The sequence below is a fragment of the Cebus imitator genome, unplaced genomic scaffold (assembly GCF_001604975.1).
Source record: "Cebus imitator isolate Cc_AM_T3 unplaced genomic scaffold, Cebus_imitator-1.0 Scaffold110, whole genome shotgun sequence".
NCBI lineage: Eukaryota > Metazoa > Chordata > Mammalia > Primates > Cebidae > Cebus > Cebus imitator.
In genome coordinates, this window is record NW_016107425.1 from 4,534,888 (window position 1) to 4,557,338 (window position 22,451).

General features: G+C 42.2%; 1 protein-coding gene across 4 annotated transcripts in view; it reads right to left on the reverse strand.

The window, feature by feature from the left end:
• The window catches only part of WIPF1 (WAS/WASL interacting protein family member 1), a 121,886-nt gene that overhangs the window by 20,465 nt on the left and 78,970 nt on the right, over window positions 1-22,451 (reverse strand). For 2 of the 4 annotated variants that reach the window (XM_037741913.1, XM_017538255.2), the window contains exons 2-4: window positions 19,128-19,382; window positions 5,839-5,927; window positions 1,326-1,455 (exon numbers count right to left, since the gene is read on the reverse strand). In XM_037741913.1, the coding sequence (XP_037597841.1) occupies window positions 1,326-1,455; window positions 5,839-5,889 (181 nt within the window). In that variant the 5' untranslated portion in view covers window positions 5,890-5,927; window positions 19,128-19,382. The remainder of the gene's footprint in view (window positions 1-1,325; window positions 1,456-5,838; window positions 5,928-19,127; window positions 19,383-22,451) is intronic. The other 2 variants (XM_017538258.2, XM_017538257.2) reach the window with 1 other exon arrangement.

The following is a 22,451-nucleotide window of genomic DNA, read 5'->3' on the forward strand; positions in this document are numbered from 1 at the left end:
TTTTGAGACAGAGTCTTGCTCTGTTGCCCAGGCTGGAGGGCAGTGGCACAATCTCAGCTCATTGTAACCTTCACCTCCCGGGTTCAAGTGATTCTTGTGCTTCAGCCTCCGGAGTAGCTGGGAGTACAGGCATGTGCCACCGTACCTGGCTAATTTTTGTATTTTTAGTAGAGACAGTGTTTTTACCATGTTGTCCAGGCTGGTCTTGAACTCCTGGCCTCAAGTGATCCACCCGCCTCGGCCTCTAAAAGTGCTGGAATTACAGGGGTGAGCCACCACTCCCGGTCACAGTTCCTTTTTGAAAGTGGTACATTCTTACTTGCATCACTTTGCCCGGTAACAGAACAACATTCAAAGGCCTGATCTCGGTCTTTTGCTTTTCTTTTTTCCTCCCAAAACCAGTAGTCCGCCTAACTCTAATCCTTCTTCCTTCTCTGCTCATTAGGCATTTAAAAAGTTCCCCGAAGCACTTCTAATCTTCTACTTTGCTAAGATTCTGCCTCATTATTCACTTGTTGACAAAGCTCCATCTGGTGATTTTGGAAGGTCAGTCTATTTCCTGTTGCTTCCAAATGAGAACTGTATTCTAGGATGAATCTTGGGGACATCTGGCAGGCAAAGGAAGGGTCTAGGAATATGAGGAGACAGCCTTAAGACCTCTTTATTAATTGCCAGTAGAATTCTCGTCATGGATAATTTTTTGTCCTGTTGTAAACATTAATAAGTAGCCTTGCTCCAGAAAGTACCTCAGACTTAGGTGGGTAGATAAGCAAAGTTGTGACCTCATTTCCTTTCTCTCTAAGCTCCTAATGATCGTATCTTACGCTTGAATTATACTCTCCAGACAACAAAACATTTTACAGGCATTATCTCATTTGAAGCTCACGACAAACTTGTGAGGTCAATAGAACATGTATTATCATCTTCACTTTAAAATAAAGACAACAAGACTTGGAGATGGTATGGGATGGCTGTGCTAGGTCTTGAACCCACATCTTTTGATTCCAAGGCTAGGGCTCTTCCATATTTTATGCTGCCTCCTCATCTGTGGTGCTAGGAGCAATGGGTTAATCTCCAGAAAGCATTGTGAATAACGCAGAGAATTGCTGCTATGTATGTCTTGGACAAAGAATTATTATATTGGCTTCTTGCAGCATTAGAGGGGAACCCAAGCCAAAGATATGGCCTACAGGGAGTGATACAGTCCCTTATTTTGCTAGCTTTGCAGCTGTTAACCTCCCCCCCAAAATTTTGAGGGGTGAGGGTAGGGTTGATTGTTAGGTCATAAACATTTCTCTCCATGGAAAATAGCTTTTTTCACTTACTGTCCAATATTGGTGCACTTCTGTCATTGGTGACCGTCTTCTTTAGTTTCTTCCCTTTGCTGATATCAGAAAGGAGAGCATTTCTCCCAGCCTGCTCTGTCTTATTCAAGGTAGGCTTCTCTGTATTGGCCTGAAAGGAAACCATACAAATGAGTAGTCATCTCTTGGGTTAAAATAATGTATTATAACACTTGGCTGGGACAGGCTGGGTACTGGAATCTTGTTATTACGGTTCTTGGTGATAGGCTGTAAATTCAAGACAAGTTTTCAACCCCATATCATTCTTTTTAAGACCCAGATGTTTGGAAGCAGATGTAGCAATAAATTATGTTCATTTTTAAGGCAGGAAGAGTCAGTCCTTGATTAAAGCCTCTGAAAATTCAGACCACAGTCTGACTGTAACTAACAGAGCCAGGTTAGGGTGAGATGACTAGACACGAGAAAAGAATTTTAAGTCTGGGAGCATTCTGCAGGACATTATCGGGCTTCATTCACCAGAGGGTACCCTGAAGAATAACTTCCTTTTCTCATCTTTTAGAACTAATCCAGTGCAAGGGAAAAACTGTCTCTAGCAAAAAGAGTCAGCTGTATGTTTTTTAAGCCCACTAAAATTCTAGAAAATAATTCCCTCTGTGTATATTGCCAAAGATGCTTTTTTTCATTTTAAGTCAGATTTATTAAGGCATAATTTACATATAGTGAAATAATTCCTTTTAGTTACAGTTCCATGAGTTTTGACAAACATATACAGCTGTGTAACCACCATCACAATCAAGATATAGAATATTTTCATTACCTCAAAGGTTCTCTCATGTCTTGTTGGCATGAGGTGTTTCTGATGTTTAATTCTGATGAAAGCTTAATCCATGAAAATTGCAGAATGGACAAAGGTGCTGCTTTAGTATGTGAGTGTTTTCTTCTCTTTCCAGAATTCCTAGGAAAGATCCCTACTATGAAATTGGGATCTTATTCCTTCAGGGAGTGGGGACACTAAGAGACCAGCAAAAGGACTTGGGCGTAGGCACCTGCCTGTGTGCCTGTGTCTGCCGTACTTGGAAACTGGCTAGGTCTTACCTGTCCCAGGGAGAGTCTGGCTGCCCACAGGTCAGCCAGAAAAGACCCACAGGTCCTTTCTAGGCTGGCCCTAGCCCTGCTGACAGGGATATGATTTCAGGTTTGCCAGTTAGGGCCCTGGAAAAGCTGGGGAAACATGTGGCTCAATACCTTACCCAGCCTTTAAAGAACAATTTTTTTTTTTAGAGACATGGTCTCATTATGTTGCCCAGGCTGCAGTGCAGTGGCTATTCACAGGTGTGATCATCGTGCACTACAGTCTCAAAATCTTGGGCTCAAGTGATCCTCCTGCCTCAGCCTCCTGAGTAGTTGGGATTACAGGCGCATGCTACTGCTCCTGGCCTAACTCAGCCTTTCATTAGCAGAGTTAGAGGCAAAGGAAGAACTCAGAGAAATCCTGAAGTAGGCTCACCAGAATTACTGTGCAATTGGAATTATACTGTAGAAACAGAATATGACTGTAAAATATGGTAAAATTGGAAGCATCTTGAAATAACTAAATGAAAAGGTATTTCTTGCTTATGATAATAATAGTTATCATTTATAAGGCTCTTACTCTGTGCCAGGCACTGTTTTCAGCCCTTATCAACCCTGTGAGTTGTTTCCATTTTACAGACAAGGAAACTGAGGTACAGGGAGTTTAAATCATTTATCCCAGTCACCTAATTATTTGAGGAGGAGCTGGGATTCAAACCCTGGCAAGTCTGACTCCAGAGTTTTCCCTACAAGCTGACAGATGGTAAATGTGGGCTCTAAAATGCCCCTTCCCCATCAGTCCCACAGACCCCTGAAGCAAGCCTGTTAAAAGTTTCTCTGCTATCCTTCCAGAAACGCTCTCTGCATACAGTTTGCTTTTGCTAATGAGATTTTCCTCTATTGCTCTGAAACTTGTTTGTTTTCAACTTAACATACTTTGGACGTCCTGGAAAGAGCTCTTAACATTACCTGCTGTCTTCATGTTAAGGATGAAAAAACTCTGAGGCCTAGAGAGGTTAAGCGATGCGTCACACTGGCTCTCTTAACAGTTTTGGGTCAGCAACCTTCAGTAGCCTCCTGTTCTGTCTCAAAATTTATTTTGCCGCCTGACCTCCCTGGGTGCTAACTTCTCTTGTGTCCAGGGTCCTTAATTACGTTGTTTCACAAGGGCAGTGTTCTATGATGGCCACCTTTCCTTTTTTTCATCTCTGTATTTTATTTATCCACGATCTTGCTTTGAATTAGGTAATAACGGATAGAAATGAGTTGATAAGATAAACAAGAATTTCCCAAACTTTAACCATTCTGGTATAAGATTCATGATTTTTGTCATCTTCTCATACCACCTGTGTTATTTATTTAATATTTTTTTATTAAGTCAGTTCACTGTAACCCACACTTTTTGGGGAAACATGAATAAATGCATCCTACTATGTTAGCCAGATTGTAGGTTCTCAAACTTATCCATGTGAAGGACCAGTCTTTTTTTTTTTTTTTTTTTTTTTTTTAAAAATTTTTTTTTTTTTTTTTTTTTTTTTTTTTTTTTTTTTTGAGACAGAGTCTTGCTCTGTCACCTAGGCTCAAGTGCAGTGGTACAATCACAGCTCACTGCAGCCTTGACCTCTCGGGCTTGAACAATCTCCCATCTCTGCCTCTAGAGTAGCTGGGACTACAAGCACGCAGCCCTGTGTCTGGCTGGCTAATTAATTTTTTTTTTTTCATAGATATGGGGGTCTTGCCACGTTGTCCAGGCTAGTCTCGAACTCCTGGGCTCAAGTTATCCTCCCAAAATGCATGCCCGGCTGAGGACCAGTCTTTTGAAAAATATTTTCATCACGGACTGACACTTTTGTAAAATAGCAATACATTATTAAAAAAATGAATTTTTTTTTTAAAAAGAAACATAATATCCAATCTTAGAAACAGATAGAAAACTACTGTCAAATTGCTAGAAATGCTCCTAAATGCTTACTTTCAATTTCTGTCCTCATCACTTTGGGGACTCTAAAAAGCAGTTGGAAGACCACATTCTGAGTAGCAGTAAGTTAATTAACGGGCAGTTCTTCTCACTAGATTTCAACCTCAGATGAGTTATTTAAATGTGTCTCATGGAAGCCTAGGGCAAGAAACTTCCTCTCTCAGCCTGTTTCCCCATGTGAAAATGGTGAAAATGAAGGAACCATCAGTGTAAGCCTCCTCCTCAGTGAAGGTTTCACAAGCTGGAAAGAGCTTTGTACCAGTGTGTGTCTTGGGGCCTTTCCATATGACCAAGTGGAGGGCTACCAAATTCCTGGAAGAGGGCACTCTAACTTCCCCAAAGAAGTCTATCAAAGGAGCAGGATGGGCCACCCACCGTGGCTCATGCCTGTAATCCTAGCACTTTGAGAGGCTGAAGTGTGTGGATCAACTGAGGTCAGGAGTTCAAGACAAGCCTGGTCAACATGGTGAAACCCTGTCTCTACTAAAAACACAAAAATTAGCCAGGTGTGGTGGTACCTGTCTGTAGTCCTAGCTACTTGGGAGGCTGTGGCAGGAGAATCACTTGAACGGGAGGTGGAGGTTGTGGTGAGCTGAGATCGTGCCACTACACTCCAGCCTGGGTGACAGAGTAAGTCAAAAAAAAAAAAAAGAAAGAAAGAAAAAAGACCAGATGAATACAGTGAAGGCATTTTTTTCAGGAAATAAACATTAAAATGCAAGTATAGATTTAAAGGGGGATGTGAATGTGTGTGGGAGAGGTGGTGGTGGGGAGATATTTGTCAAAAACAGATTGGGAAGAAGAGGGGGAAAGGTAAAGGAAAAGAAACGAGTGAGACTGGAAGACACTTTAATGGAATGCACTGCAGATAGAGACCTGGGTTTCTGTTTTCTTTTTTTTTTTGAGACGGAGTTTCGCTCTTGTTGACCAGGCTGGAGTGCAATGGCGAGATCTTGGCTCCCTGCAACTTCCACCTCCCAGGTTCAAGCGATTCAGTGATTCTCTTGCCTCAGCCTCCCAACTAGCTGGGATTACAGGTTCATGCCACCATGCCTGGCAGAGACCTGGGTTTCTAGACCATCCAACCCAGAAGTTAAAAGCCAGACATTCAGTTCATCTGGATGAAAACAGTGCCTACTGGTCTCAGAACTGCTCCTGCAAACCCTGTCTTGGGCCAGCACATTTCCCTGCGTGGATGTGGCAGAAAACACCTCATCAGCCACATTCCACCCTTGTACCAACCATCGCATGAGACCTTAAACAAACGAAACGCTTTGTGTTGTTTGTATTTGCAGGGTCTCAGGGTTTGGCTTACTCTGGGCACTGGGAAAGCATTCCTGCTGTATCACATGTAAGCCAGGCATTCCTGCTGTATCATATGTAAGCCAGAATACAAACACATTTAAAACAAACACATGTGTGCCAGGTTTTGGCTTCATCTGGCTTGCTTTATGCATAGAAAGTGATTGGGGTGGAGACACTCACCAGTGCAAATGTTGGGGGCGGCGGGGGTGCTGGAGGGGGAGGGACGGGCATCTTGGGCAGTTATGCGTTCAACAGTTTTGCTGATAAACCTGGAAAAACAAAAATGCGATCATGTATTAGATGTGATCTTAGTAATGCTGTCCTAATCGGCCTTCACTTTCCCACCAAAGTGACAGCTCCACCTAGCTCAACTCTTAAAAGAGATGGGCTTACCTTTACCTCACTGCTAAAACATTACTGTTCTGGGAGGATCCCAGCAGAGGGGCTTCTGAGCTGAGGTGCCTGGAGAGAATGGAGGCCACATCCAGTGCCTTACGAGGATCCAACCCCCTGCCTACCATACATGACCGACCCAGGTGGGCCCAGTTAAGCAGGAAGCTCTCACACAACTGCTAGGATGTATCCTGGCCAAGTATGATTGAAAACAAATTCACTTCAAGTGGCTTCTCCTCCTCGCTCATTTCCACCACAATCCTTTCTTCCTCTCCCACCCCTCAGGCTCTCTCCTCCCATTCTTTCTGACATTCGCCCAAGTCTGTGTGTGCACTGCAGGAATATGAAGATGAATCTACTTCTAGTCCTGGCCTCAAACTTCCTAGTCCTCCAGGGAGAGGGCATGGAGAACATAAGGTGGAAAGCGGGGAGCAGCCGGTGAGGCGGGGTGGGCGTGTATGGGTCAGCCTTATCTTGGAGTAGTCAAAGACCAGCCATCCCTATCTCTGTGATCCTTAGCAGTTCCTCAGAGGATCTAAGCAAAAACAGAGGGGGCTGGAGAAGTCAGACCTAGGACTCCCAGGCTGTTTACCAAAATGCACTTCATTTAAAGAGGGTTTCTTACTTCTGTTTGGGTACAACATTATAAATAAATAAAATAAAAAAGAAGAGTCTTTCTGCAGAGCATGCTTGCTCTGAGAACAAAGGGAAGGCCAGATTCCGTGGCTGGGTGGGAGAGTTTAGGGACCCTGGGTGGGTGAGGGGACAGGGTGGAGAGGGCAGCCTGGCAAACACTAGGGCCAGGAGAGACGATGGCCCGGAAGTGCCTGGGAGTCACACCAGCCAGGAGCCCTCTCCCCACTTCCTCCAATCCTTGCAGTCCTGTTCCTTTGCCTCACTAGAAGCCCCGCTCCCTCTGCCCCATCTAGGCCAATGCCTCACCCACTGTTCTCATCCCTAAGTAATGCCAGTTTCTCCCACCCCAGCCTTGCTACACAAACTGTATCCACGATGGGCGGCATGGGCACCACCAGGAGCTGTTAGATATATCAACTGTCAGTCCCTTTTGCCCCCCGCCCCCAATTTGTTTCAGCATTTTAATGAGATCCTGGGTGATTCATATGCACTAAAGCCTTATTGTAGAGTTCGAGCCTTAAACCAGTGGGTAGTCTGGGCCACTGGCCACTAGAATAACATTATTTCTACAGGACATGTGTCCCAAATTTTAAACTGCAGAATTATATATATATTTTTTAATTTTTAATTTTTTTTTGGAGATGAGGTCTTGCTCTGTCACCCAGGCTAGAGTATAGTGGCATAATCATAGCTTACTGTTGCCTCGAATTCCTGGGCCTAAGCAATCCTCCTGCCTCAGCCTCTTGGGTAGCTTAGCTAGGACTGCAGGCATACGCCACCACACCTGGCTAATTTATCTTTATCTTTTATTTCTGTTGTGATGGGGTTTTGCTCTGCTGGCCAGGCTAGTCCTGAACTCTTTGCCTCAAGTGATCCTCCCGCCTCAGCCTCCCATAGTGCTGAGACATTGTCCGTGTGAGCCACTGTGCCAAGCTTTTTAAACTCCCACTAGTCTCTTAATTGCAGAAAACAATTTCTTAGGATTTAAAATATTCATTTAGTTCAACCACTACAAGTCAATGTGGAAAGCTTAAACCTAAACAAATACTTTTATTGAGATAATGCTGGATGGCTTGCTTTCTGTGAACAGAAATGGACTGGAGAAGCTAAAAAGCCACTGCTGGACTTGTCACAGCCACCAGGAAACAAGAATTAAGACAGTTCGGAAGAGTCCCATTAAAAGTGGGCTGTCCATGCACAGAAAGCAGAAACTGGACCCCTTCCTGACACCTTACACTAAAATTAACTCCAGATGGATTAAAGACTTAAACGTAAGACCTAACACCATAAAAACCCTAGAAGAAAATCTAGGCAAAATCATTCAGGACATAGGTGTAGGCAAGGACTTCATGACCAAAACACCAAAAACATTGACAACAAAAGCCAAAACAGACAAATGGGACCTAATCAAACTCCACAGCTTCTGCACAGCAAAAGAAACAGTCATTAGAGTGAATCGGCAACCAACAGAATGGGAAAAAATTTTTGCAGTTTACCCATCTGACAAAGGGCTGATATCTAGAATTTACAAAGAACTAAAACAGATTTACAAGAAAAAAACAAACAAGCCCATTCAAAAGTGGGCAAAGGATATAAACAGACGCTTTACAAAAGAAGACATACATGAGGCCAACAAACATATGAAAAAATGCTCATCATCACTGGTCATCAGAGAAATGCAAATCAAAACTACATTGAGATGCCATCTCACGCCATTTAGAATGGCGATCATTAAAAAATCTGGAGACAACAGATGCTGGAGAGGATGTGGAGAAATAGGATTTACACTGTTGGTGGGAGTGTAAATTAGTTCAACCATTGTGGAAGACAGTGTGGCGATTCCTCAAGGACCTAGAAATAGAAATTCCATTTGACCCAGCAATCCCATTACTGGGTATATATCCAAAGGATTATAAATCGTTCTACTATAAGGACATGTGCACACAAATGTTCACTGCAGCACTGTTTACAATAGCAAAGACCTGGAACCAACCCAAATGCCCATCGATGATAGACTGGACAGGGAAAATGTGGCACATATACACCATCGAATATTATGCAGCCATCAAAAACAATGAGTTTGTATCCTTTGTAGGGACATGGATGAACCTGGAAACCATCATTCTCAGCAAACTGACAGAAGAGCAGAAGATCAAACACCGCATGTTCTCACTCATAGGCGGGTATTGAACAATGAGAACACATGGACACAGGGAGGGGAGCACTACACACTGGGGTCAGTTGGGGGGGAAATAGGGGAGGGACAGTGGGGGGTGGGGAGTTGGGGAGAGATAGCAATGGGAGAGATGCCAGATGTAGGTGATGGGGAGGAAGGCAGCAAATCACACTGCCACGTGTGTACCTATGCAACAATCTTGCATGTTCTTCACATGTACCCCAAAACCAAAAATGCAATAAAATAAAAAAATAAAAAAAAAAAGAAAATAATAGCAAAAAAAAAAAAGTGGGCTGTCTAGAAAATGAAAAGTTTAAATCTCACAGCAGCAACAGCAGCTCTCATGTATGGACAATCAGCTGGATTCAGGGCTCTCTCCTTGTGTGGTCTCTGACTCCTAAGGCACTGGAAGCCAACATGGCTGTGCTCATTTGATAGCCTCAGAGAATTTAAGTCAATCCCTAAAACACCTTGAGGCAATTCACTCAATCTCATCCTTTTGGTTCCCGCTCTTCTGCTGGATAACACTGCCTCACTCACTCACTGCCCTTTTAATGATCTAATAAGCACTTTCAGGCAGGTGAATCAGTGCCACAGCTCACCTGCTAACTATACTGGAATCTGTTTTTCAGTAAGAGACTGTCGTAGTCCATGATTCTTTTAAAGTATGTTTCTTAAATTGGTCTTTCTGGCATGACACCAATTGGTGACCCATGGGGCCACATGGGCTCTGTAAACAGGACTGGGTGCCTGTATTAGAGTGTCCTCCATCAAGGGGGATCTCCAGCAGCATATTCAGAGGCCTTGTAGTCAGACATCTCCTAGGACCAGGAAGGAAGGATAGGGATTTGAAACTGAATTCAGGCTTGTCTACTGCGAAAGATGCTGGAGCTAAATCAGTGGTAGGATCAGAGCTGGGAAAGGTTTACCAAGGAAGGGGGACGGCCAAGTCTGCCCGGTGGGCCCAAGAGATGAGCTCTGGGAACAGTGCATCCACATGCTTGGTGGATGAAAAGTCCCTCAAGATTCATTTTGTCTGATTCCATCTTCATCAACCAACTTTCTGTCACCCCATGATCCTAGTATCTAGGAAGGAGTGGATACTCTTATCAACCAACAGGAACCTCTTATGGTTGTGGCTGTCATGAGTTGCCTCTCATAGCTGAGATCAAATTGAACTTCTGTCCTGCACAGCTTAGGGGCCAGACTGTGGAATGGGAACCTTTTCAGGGGCTGCCACCCTGAAAGCCCTCCTTAATTATTTTACAGTTCTCTGTTGCTGCTGTTTTAGCACTGTCTGTGCACGAACTGACTTGTATATTAACTTCTGGATGACAACTCCGGGGACGACTGTGCTAACTTCAGGATCCAGAGGGCTAGTGTGGGAGAAACGGCAACAGTCATGGCTGGGGCCAGGGCCAAGGCCAGATTGCAGAAATTTGTAGGCAAAACCGAAGTTCAGGGAGCAAGATGCTATTAAAGGATCTGGGGTATTGAAAGAAGTGCAGCCTTTCCCTCCTGGCCACTTCAGACAGACAGTGGGGACAGGGTCTGTGGGTGAGGGCTCTCACTTTTCCGAGGCTGGTGCAGAACTAAGTGTTCTTTCCTCTCCTCTTCTGCAGACTTCTGTTTGCACGGCTTGCTTTCCCTGGCCCCATCTCTCCCTTTCCTTCAGATTAACTGTTCCTTTCAAATCTCAATGGTAATGCAGGTGAGGTAGGCTGCCATGTCTTTTCTCCTCCTTTCCAGCTGAACACCTGCTGGGCATGGTCTGCACTTCTCCAGCCTGGGGCCTCCAGGGAAGTGTGTGAGAAACCCCAGACTCCAGTCCTGCCACCTCACTCAGCCCCTGGATCAAAGAAGACCAAGTTCGTGTGCCCCCACAGTGGGTCCACCAGCCACGCCTGGCCCACTTATTAGCTGTCTTTCTACCAGCCTATGGACTCCACCGGGTCTTGACAATACCTGACCCAAAGTGGGGTTCTTAGTAAATATGTGTGCAGTGAAAGAACTATGTATCGCAAAAACAAGCCGAGTGCTTGCCACTGGAAGGGCTCCCGGCATCACTCCAGTGCACCATGAGGTCTGGGCAAAAGAACCAGCCCTATTTCAGAGGGGCTTGCTGGTGTTACATACTGAGACTTACTTTCCTGGCAGCCCCCAACTTCCCCAGAGAAGTAGAGCCCCCAGGCCATGAGAGAGAAGGGCCTCCCTCCTCCCATGGACTTCACAGCCCACATCAGAGCCAGAGCCAGGTCTTACTGAAGGCCAGAGCACAGATCCTAACAGACCAGGCATTCCTGCTGGATCCTCACACCCAGAGTCTGTGGACAGAATTCAAGGGTTCATGAATGTGGATGAAAAAAATACATATTATTTCTACTAAGTGCTAACTGAAATGCAGCATTTCCTTTGATTATGAATGTAGGCCACAAACCACAATATCTGATATTCTTTCACCAATAGTTTTCACATGACATTTTCACATTATATTACAACTACACATCAACAATTTTGAACATTCTGCAACGTTTAGATCTGTTGCTAGATCTTGCTATTTAAACCATTAATAAACAAGTACGTATTTTAATGGTTTCCTTTGTAATTCGATTTTATTTTATGCATTTAAATACAGATACAAAAGGGGTGCTTTGAGGCTGGGATTGGTGACTCACGCCTGTAATACCAACCCTTTGGGAGGTCAAGGTGGGAAGACTGCTTGAGCCCAGGAGTTTAAGACCACCTTGGGCTACAAAGCAAGCCTTTATGTCTGAAAATAAATTAAATTTAATTTAAAAAAGAAAAAAAAGAAGGAGTCCTGTTGGCTTTACCAGTATGGCTTATAGAATGAAAAAGGGAGAACATGAGACCCTGGTCAGGCAAATTTGGTTCTGCATCCTTGCTCTGCCACCTGGCTGATTCAGATGGGAATCTGTTTCTCCCATCTGTTAAATGCGGGAGTTGCTGGGAAGATTAAATGAAATGGTGTGTACAAGGTTTTCAGCATGGCTTGGGAGAGCAAAGCCATCAGTGGACAGAGCTTAGATCTGTCCTTCCAGAGGGTGAGGATGGGTCCTGCTGGTGCAAGCTGCTGAGTGACTGGCAGAGGAGGGATGGACCTGGAGGCTGGTCTGAGGGGCCGTGGCTTTGCTCAGTGGCCATGACTTTGTTCAGTGGCTGTGGGTGGATCTGCCTGGGTGGGAATGAGGCTGACTGATGATGGGGCCTCCCAGTGTTTAATTCTTCCCTTGGGGATGGCAGCATGGCAGGAAAGGCAGCTGACTCAGGGGCAGGAGGGGCCCGAGAAGAAGGGAAAGGACTCAGCAGCAGTTTCCCCAGTGTGGTCAGTCATCTCCTGCGTCAGAATCCCCTGTGCTCATGTCCAGCTCCCCAGCTTAGCTGGGCTCTCCGCAGTGTTGGATCACATGTCTACCTGCTTGCTGGGCCTTGCTCTCCCACCGAACCCCAATCCAGGCAATGAAATTTTAAGAAGACACACTTTTCAGAATTAATTTCTTTTTAAGAATAATTTCAGTGTTTAAGGAACTTTCATCATAGAGAGAAAAGCTAGACTTTCTAAAATCTTTACCTGGTGTATTAAGTTCTATAGGCACAAAGAAAACCCAAGGGAAAGAAAAAGCTCTTGTTTTCACATACTGTGTTATGGTCTGAAGTATGTCCCCTGCAAACTGATATGCTGAATTCCTAACCCCCAGGACCTCAGAAGGCAACTGTATTTGGAAGTAGGGTCTTTAAAGAGGTGATTGGGCTAAAATGAGGCCATTGGGTGAGATGTTAATCCAATCTGACTGGTGTCCTCATACAAAGAGGAAGAGGCATCAGGCATATGCTCACACAGAGGAAAGGCCAAGTGAAGACGCAATGAGAAAGTGGCCACCTGCAAACCAGGGAGAGAGGCCTCGGAAGACACCAAACCTGCCTACACCTTGATCTTGGACTTCTAGCTTCCAGAGCTGGGGGAAAACAAATTTCTGTAATTTGATCTACCCAGGCTGTGGTATTTTTTTATGGTGGTACTAGCAAACTAACACACATTGCTTTAACAACATATGTTTGTCTATTATCCATTGTGGAAACAGTAAGATAATGGCCTTTGAATAAAGTACCCATTAACCGATTTCTAACCAAGGTATTTCTGGGCTGTTATACATTAAAAAGTTTAAAAATCAGCCAGAACTCTAGAGTATGTGACTGCCAAAGGTTTATTTAATAAGTGAATGGATCATTCAAAAATCATCAAATTTTAGGCAAAAATAACTGAAGTCAGGGGAGGGATCTACCAATAAACCTTTCATAAGGAATTGGCTTTATGGGTTGACAAAACGGAGTGAAATAATTTGCATAAATTACTTTAAAAAATCTAATCACTGGTTCTTCTTTGTTGCCTACACACACACACACACACACGCACACACGCACCCCACTCCAACTTTTAGAAATTCTGGACTTCCTAGTTCGTTCTGTGAATGAAATGGCTGGCATCATTGGTCTTACTAGAATGGTGTTAGGTCAACATCATGGTTTAACATTGACATTTAGACAACATTCACTGATCCCAGATCACCTAGGGCATCTTGCAGTCTGGACCCACTTGTTAAACATGCAATGTTGGCTACAAGGAGCACTGTGAGAGAAAGAGAACTGCTCAGCCCACTCCCCACCAGTACAGAGGACACATTCGCCTCAATGGCATGGCCAACTAGAGGTCAACCAAAGCTCACAGTTCGGTCCAGACGTGCTGGAGGAAACTCATGGTTTCTTCTTCAGTGTGCTCAACTAGGAAAGCAGAATCATCCCTGAATATAAAATGATTGCCCTCCTTGGGATCAAGAAAATGGGCAGTAATTTAAATAAACTCTTTCTTAGTTTCATAGCCAAGTTAAAATTCATTCTAGATTGCACTGCCTAGCACCCAAGCTACAGAATGACATGAGGTGGGGCGTAATTCCTAACAGTCCCCCAGTGAACACGCAGTTCTCAGAAGGCCTGTCTTTAATCCCACGTGGGCAGGGGTTCTATTAGAGAAGCAGCAGCTTTATCCAATGATGTTTATCATTAATTTGGACTATTCAAAAATACAAAGCATTTTGCTCTATAAATTTTGCTAAAAGTAACCCTTAAATACTATCATACCTAAAATGAATGGTGGAAAATTAAACTTGTTTCCCCGAAAAAGATTGAATCAATAGAGGAATATTTTATTCCTCTTGGATTCCACTTGGAGTGGATTCACTGTCTATGTAATTAATACACTTGCAATTATTTTTTATGGTTGTAATAATTCAATATGAATTTAAAAACTTTTTCTCAGGAAAACACTGTTGCGTTACATGTATTATACATTTTCCTCTGTTAATATTTTTTGGTCAAACAATTGTGTGTATATGGGGTGGGGGAGGGTATCAGAAATAATTGGACAGATTCAAAAATCCAACTGCTCTCTTGTTCTCATTATTTTCTATTTTTATTTACATTTATTTATTTATTTTTTTAAGCCAGAGTCTGGCTCTGTTGCCCAGGCTGGAGTGCAATGGTGCGAACTTGGCTCACTGCAAACTCCACCTCCTGGGTTCAAACAATTCTCCTGCCTAAGCCTTCTGAGTAGCTGGGATTACTGAAGTGTGACATCACACTTGGCTAATTTTTGTATTTTTGGTACAGATGAGGTTTCACCACATTGGCCAGGCTGGTCTCAAACTCCTGACCTCAGGTGATCTGCCTGCATCCCAAAGTGCTATGATAACAGGTATGAGCCACCGGCCTGGACTGATCTATATTTTGCTTTATATGTAATGTTATTAACTCATTTTCATGTATGTATTTCCTGTGTACTTTTGGCTTCTTCAGGTTAGATTTTTTTGTTGTTGTTTTCTTCGAGATTTCTTTTTCTCCTTTTGTATTGTAGAGAATACAAAAATACAAAGATGAAAATAAAAGCACTAAAGTTGTATTTAACCACTGAAGGAAGCATTGAATAATAATTAAATTTTAGGTAAAAAAGGGTTGGGGGTAACAACCAGAGATAACTCTTTGTTATTTTGATACATGTCCTTCTGGCTTATAAGTACATGTACATCTGTCTCTCCTTCCCTCTCTGTCTCTGTGTCACACACACACACACAATTGTTTGACCAAAAAATATTAACAGACGAAAATATATGATACATTTAACACAACAGCATTTTCCTGAGAAAAGGTTTTAAAATTCACATTGAGTTATTACAACCATAAAAAATAACTGCAAGGGCATTCATTGCAAAGACAGTGAATCCCCTCCAAGTCACCCTGAAAAATAAAATCATCACGCAAACTCAAAATTGCTGCTAAGACGGTGAATTTTCAAAACCATGTAGTTTTGGGATTCCTACTCAATTATTCTTGATTCCATTCTTTTGAGACTCCTCCATGATACAAACTTAGCTGGATGTATTTAAGATCTGAAAACCATTAGAACTAATTAAGATGAATTTGGCTTTGTTCTTCAACTTCCTGTAAAAAATGCTCAACAGGAAAACTGATGCTCACAGTAAACCACAGTCATCCTGTTTCTTTAACACAATCTTTTCACAGCTGCAGTTGCCTGGAGTTTCTATTTTATGATTCGAGCCACCGCAACATCACTACTGTCCCTTCCCCCACAGCATGTCATCTGGCCATTTTAGAAACTTTCAATACCTTTGCAGAAAGATTCTATTATTGCTGCTCCTCCTCTTTCCAAGCTGAAGGTCCTTGCTCAGAGCAACAAGGCCATGGATACAAGATGGGAAACAGAAAAGGCAGCTGGACTCCAGAGGAAGCAAAAGGCAGAGAAGAGAAGAACAGCTTTTTTAGCAAATTAGCCACCTCACCCAGTTGGTTCTTATGCATGGTTAGTCTCCATTTGAGCTGTATGTGGAGCACATGCTTGCTGTATATGGAATCCCTCATTTCTCAAAATGTACTGCTCCTTTCTCAATCATCATTGAAAACAATACTTCAGTGATGTCTGATGAGGTTGTCTTCTTAATGGTAAATGTTAATTTAAGTCTCTGTTGAACGTAGAAATGCTTCTTTTATAAATCTTTTAGATAAGGAGGTGATTTATTTTGGCAGGGAGTGGAAAAGGCGTTTTTCAAAGAAGACATTTTGAAGACATTATAATGTCATTAAAACTGGTTAGGAGTTTGAACACAAATAATTTTTCTGCAAGAGTACTGTGAGGGAAATAAAGGTTGCTATGAAGTAAAATTATTTTTTAATCCACTATTATGCACATTTAATTTTAAAATTAATACAAATTCATAGACATCCAAGATCCTTTTAATAGTTAGAAAATGATGTTTAGCTGAATGACCCGCTTACCTGTTATCATTTAACTGAAGAAAAGGGAAAGGAAATATTTTTTACTTTATCCTTATAAATGAGTAGCAGGTTTTCTCTCATACTTCCCATCTCTTTAAGGGGCTCAAATTTCCAAGCTAAAGTCTTCCTGAATCGCTATCACCACATTTAGTTCTACCAGAGGATTAAGAGGTACCACTGTTTCTCTCTCTCTCTCTCTCACACACACACACGTGCACGCATGTATATGTCAACACACTTGATATACTGTATTCATTTTATCACTGAAAGCATAGCTTTATGATACCAGCAGAAGTGTCACCAAGTTTACCTCTGAGGAAGTGAAAAGATTTAGAAAGGAAAGTATCTTACTTGAGATTATTTGTTTTAAAGATATTTACTGTTGCTGTGACATTTAAAGCAAAACATTTGTAATCTCAGATTCCCAGGGCCAGAAAAGCACCTCAAGAAATCACACTGGCTGGGTGTCGTAGCTCATGCCTATAATCCCAGTACTCTGGGAGGCCCAGGTGGGAAGATCGCTTGAACCCAAGAGTTTGAGAACAGCCTGGGCAAATATAATGAGACCCTCATCTAGACAAAAAAATATATATAAAATTAACTGGGCATGGTGGCATACATCTGTAGTTCCATTTACTCGAAGGCTGAGGTGGGAGGACGGTTTGAACCCAGGAGTTTGAGGCTGCAGTGAGCTGTGATCATGTCAAGTGCACTCCAGCGTGGGTGACAGAGAAAAGCCCTGTCTCCAAAAAAAAGGAAAGAAAAAGAAAAATCATACAATTTATAATGTTGCTTCACTTGTGAAAGAAAAGCTCTTACAATTCAGAGAATTTCCTCTACATTGAGCTGTTAGGTGGCCTTTGGAAATAGCCTATCTAAGTCCGGTTTTCAAAATAATAGCACTTACTGAATAGGGTTACTCAAGAGTTAAATGCGGCAGTGCTTAGTAAGTTTAGCCATTTTCAAAAAATAAACTAAGCAAAGGTGAAGAACCTAACACAGAATAAGTGGTCAGTAAATATTACCATCTTTCCCCCTATTTAACCATGAGAAAGAGAAACCATGAGCTGATTTAAATCAGCCTATGTGTGTACGCCCATGCAAACTTCTGTATTATAAGTGAATGATGAAGGGAGATGTGTATAAAGTACACTTCAAATTTCTCAGAAAAGCATATTGATCAAGGCATTCCTTTTTCTAGTATTTTTTTCCAGTTTTAATTTTCAGGACAGACAGAGGTATTTACGGCAGTCCAGGAGAAATGCTTTTTTTCAACAACAAGCACATGTTTTTACCAATTTGGACAAAGTGAGTCAAAACTAAAAGCAGAAATGTATCACAATTTAAATAACCAGAAGCTTCCAAAGTAAATGATATGTGTTCATAAAATGTTAAGGCTTCAAAAGATCATAAAACTTGAAGGGTCCAGGAGTTAGATATCACTTCATCTTACATTTTAGGTAGGCTGGGGAACTTCCAGCCTACAGGCCAGATTTAGAATTTGATCAGATCTGAGGTTGCTGCTGGACCCCAGAAACTAATTCTCACCACAGGGAGTTCTCTGAATATTTCAGTGCACCCAGAGTATGTGTAACCCTTAAAAGCTTAGATATTAGAGTAGTTGAAGAGTTGTGAGCAAATAGCCCATGAATAAATTTTTCAAAGAGCATTAGAAAACCTGACTTAGTGAAAATGACTTTTAGGTAAGTTATTTAATGACCTTAGACCTATAAAAAGAAGAGTTATGACACGATGATGTTCCAGTTCAGAAGCAAGAAAGCTTGATCAAGTTAAATGCATAGCACTCTAAGACCCACAGGTCCAAGTGAATTCTAAGAGTATGATTTCCACACAGATCGACCTCAAAACCTTTCCCCAGCTTCTCATCTTCCTTTCTCACTATCCTGTCCTATTCTTTCCCCAGCCTTTCAACTTTCTCTCTACCAAGCTGTCTTACTTTGCTTAATTAGAATCTTTCAGTAGCCTTCTCTTCATTTACCACCTCTCCATTCTCTACTACATAGTTATGCCATTAAATTATTTAAAAGAACTTGTACTTAGTGACTAAAGTTATACGTGCTTTCTGAATTTTTTAAAGCTTTATTTTATATTTCTCCAAGGGGAAAAAAGAAAATAAGTTGTTTTTTCCTACATATTCTAGAAAAAGTTTTTTTAAATCTATAAAGTTTCCTTAACCCTGCTCTGTAAGTCTCTGAGTATATGGCTTGAAATTTAAAAAATCATAGTATTTTATGTCAAAACATGAATCATATTAAGCATAGTTATAACTAATGCTATAGAATTTGATTTGTGATAGTAATTGTGCACACACTATTATAATAGGAATAGACTTATTCTAAAAGACAAATTGTATTCTTTCTAAAAGACTCTGCTTAGAAATGGTTTAGTTTGAGTTTTGAACTTAAATAGCACATTGGCAGCAGCAGAAGTCCAACAGCTTAGTTTCACGGCATTTTCATCTGAAGCTTCCAATGGCTTCTTGTACTTTAAAGCACTTACTGTTGCTGGCCACACCAAAGATTCAAAAGCAGCTGTGTGGACAACTGTATCATACACCAAAATGATATATTTACTCATATAAGCCCACAATTTAAATCAGAAAATGGGGAAAGAAATTCCTGTGGATCCAAACTTGTCCAATGGTCAAGAAAAATTCTATTGAAAATCTTGCTTACATTTTGGCTCAAAGCACAAGTTATGAATCACTCGCAATCACCATAGTGGTGAAAGTAGCATTCTGGGCAACAGGAATGGCTCACATGGTCTTCTACGGGAAAATTAAACCACTTTATCTCTACATATTATGGTCCATTAAAACCATTTAGTTCTTCCCTGTAGCTGATAGAGGAAATAAACTTAGTTTGAATATAATTTTTCTTACCGTTAAAGGGTACTGCAGGGAGCCATGGTCAGGGACACAGGCAGACAGAGAGCCAGTGCGCCAGGCGCCAGGAGGGAAATCTGTCCCTGAAAGAGGCATCATCTTCTAATGCAAGTGTGGGGTCCTTTTTGGACAGCCATTTTGGACAAGCTCTGGCCTCTTGTTAAACGTGACATACTGAGTCAGAGGCAGACGTCCTTCTGTGGTTATTCGCTTCCTGTCTGATTAATTTGTTGTTTGTTCCTTCCTCCTTTGCTGCAGAAAAAGAAACTACATTGGTTTTGCTTAAGAAGCGAGCAAGGAAAAAACCTAAATTAAAAAAATGAAATGTTTCTCCTCCCCACGAGGTGTAATACACAGCTGTTTGGTACAGTGACAAGAGGAGATGAGCACCTCCATTCAGTGAAGAGTCCAACTTTATTCTAGATATTCCCACAAAAATAACTGTTCGTGGAACTTGAGATTCCTCTAGGAAAATTCTATTTGAAAGTATCACTGTAAATACTGACTATTCCATTGAGTATTAGGGAAGAGTCACTCAAGAAAGAAAAGCTCTTACCTACCTTATCTTACCTCTTAATTAGGCTAAGTGCTTCTTCTCATTTACAGAGCATTCAAGTGTGTAAGGAGAAAGTTACAAATGCAGGTGGAGAGAGCAGATTAGATGTGTGAAGGCAAATGAAGTTCTTCTTTTTTTGGTTTTGTTTTATTTTTTTAAAAAAACAGTCTTGCTGTCACTCAGGTTGGAGTACAGTGGCATAATCATAGCTCTCTGTGGCCCTGACCTCCTGGGTTCGAGTGATCCTCCAGCTTCAGCCTCCTGAGTAGCTGAGACTACAGGCATATGCTACTGTACCTCGCTAATTTATTTTATTTTTATATTTTGTAGAGATGGAGTCTTGCTTTGTTGCCCAGGCTGGTCTTGAACTCCTAGCTTCAAAGTGATCCTTCCATCTTAGCCTCCCAAAGTGCTGGGATTATAGGCTTGAGCTACCATATCTGGCAGCAAATGAGTTTTGAAACGTGAATTTGGTGCCCAAGTCAGGGTAAATAATATACAGCTTAAGTCAGCTGCAGATCCATCACTTTCTATGCCAAAATGTTTCTGTCCCCCACACTTAATGGGGCAACAGTAAATCTCCTAGAAGATGCTCGACAAAAGCATAGAGATAAAGAGGGCAGAAGGAAGAAAGTCAGATTTCTCATTATTAAAGAACTCAAGAGGTGGATGGCAACGGAATATATGTAGAAAACACTTTATCAAAACCTTGAGTTATGTACAGAACAATCTGAAAATGCTCATAGTTTTTTCTTAACCCATCTGAAAGGCTCAGACTTACATTTCCAACAAACAGCTTATAACTCTGAGAAAACTGTAACAGCAGAAGAACAAAAAAGAGAGGCATATTTCAGAAACTAGCTTCATTGTAAAACTGGAATGCTGGGTCCTGATTCTGCTGGCATCAGAGGCCCGAGGCATGAAAAACACACCCGTTGTGTAACACTGCCTTACCTGTAAAGTGACAGAACTGGGCTAGATGAGTGATTGTCAACTCAGGAATCTGTTGAAAATGCGTGGAAGCATTTTTGTTGGGGGTGGTGAGCAGTGAGTGGGAATGGTGGGGGCAAGGGCCTGTAGCATTCAGTGGGTGGGGCCAGGAATGTGAAATTTCCTATGGTGCTTAGGACAGTCCCACCCAAAATAGCACAAGTGTTCCTACTGGGGAGCACTGGGATAGATAATGTCTAAGGATCTTTTAAACTCAAAATTCCCTGAGACAGGAGTCTAATTGTAGGAGCAGATTCATGATGTCAGGCCATGGGCATAGTCCCTGGAGTGGAGTATCCAAGAATAAGTGACTGAGAGTCCTCTGCTTTGCCTGGAGTCCCTTGAAGGCAGGGACTGCATTCCTCTTGTCTAAGCAGGACTGGAGTCCACCCATGATTTAAAATACCTGCAGGCATGGGCTGGACAGAGGTGGAGGCCTGCAGCTATCAGCTACTTCACTCAATACAAACCCTCAGGAAAACAGAAAACTTTATCAACTATTAAGTAAACGCCTCAGTGAATCTTTGGGGAAGTCTAATAATAGTCGGGTCTAAAAAGAGAACATGGGCGATATGACAATTTCACTATATAGTTACAGAATTATTTTGAAGTTCTCTAAGTAAGACACCCCAAACACAAACACACACACACACACACACACACACACACTCTCACTCTCTCTCTCTCTCTCTCTCCCCCCGTCTGTCTCAGTACACATACCATTCATGGCTATTTCCATCCCTTAGGGGAGTGGTCCCCAGCCTTTATGGCACCAGGGACTGGTTTTGTAGAAGACAATTTTTCCACAGAGTTGGGATGCAGGGTAGGGATGGTTTCCAGCATGAAACTGTTCCACCTCAGATCATCAGGCATTATTCTCATCAGAAGCCTGCAACCTAGATCCCTCCCATGTGCGGTTCACAATAGGTTTCTCGCTCCTCTGAGAATTTAATACTGCCATTGATCTGACAGGAGGCGGAGCTCAGGTGGAAAGCTTGCTCACCTGCTGCTCACTTCCTGCTGTGCGGCCTGGCTCCTAAGGGGCCATGGACCGGCTGGGGACCCTGCCTTAGGGAAAGCTCACTTAGAAAGAAGTGTGTCATCTAGAAGTCTGCAGTTCCCAAGACACGCAAGGGAGTAGTTGTGTAGTTTGAGTCTATTCCTACAGTCAACTTTGGACACATTTATCAGGTGTCTACTATGCATGATAGGACATAAATTAGATAATGTTCTTCCTCTGCTTAAAACCCTCCAATGATTTCTCATTTCACTGAAAAAGTCCAAACTCTTAGTTCCACAGGGACCCACAAGATCTGGCCCCACCTTAACTCTCTGGCTTCATCTCAAGTAATACTCTGCCTTGCTAATTTACCTTCCACACCTTTCTGTTCCTTAAATGTACCAAGCTCATTTGCATCTTGGGGCCTTTTACTTGCAAGCCTGGTACTCTCTCCTGGTACACTCATCTTCTGATTCCTTCTTATTCTTCAGATGTCAGCAAAAATGCTCTCCCCATTTCTGCTTGCCTTTTCTTTTATGCAGAGCACACATCACCACTTGATACTGTCTTAATTTATTTATTTGTTTATTTACTTATATGTCTCTCTCCACTAGAATTCAAGCTCTAAGAGAGCAGGGACCTTGTCCATCTTATTTCTGCTGTTGCTTCAGCATCTAATGCAGAACCTCACACCTGGTAGGTGTTTGAAAATAGCATTTCTTGAATGAAAAAGAAAATCAAGGTTTCTACAAATTCTACCATAGCATACTTTTTT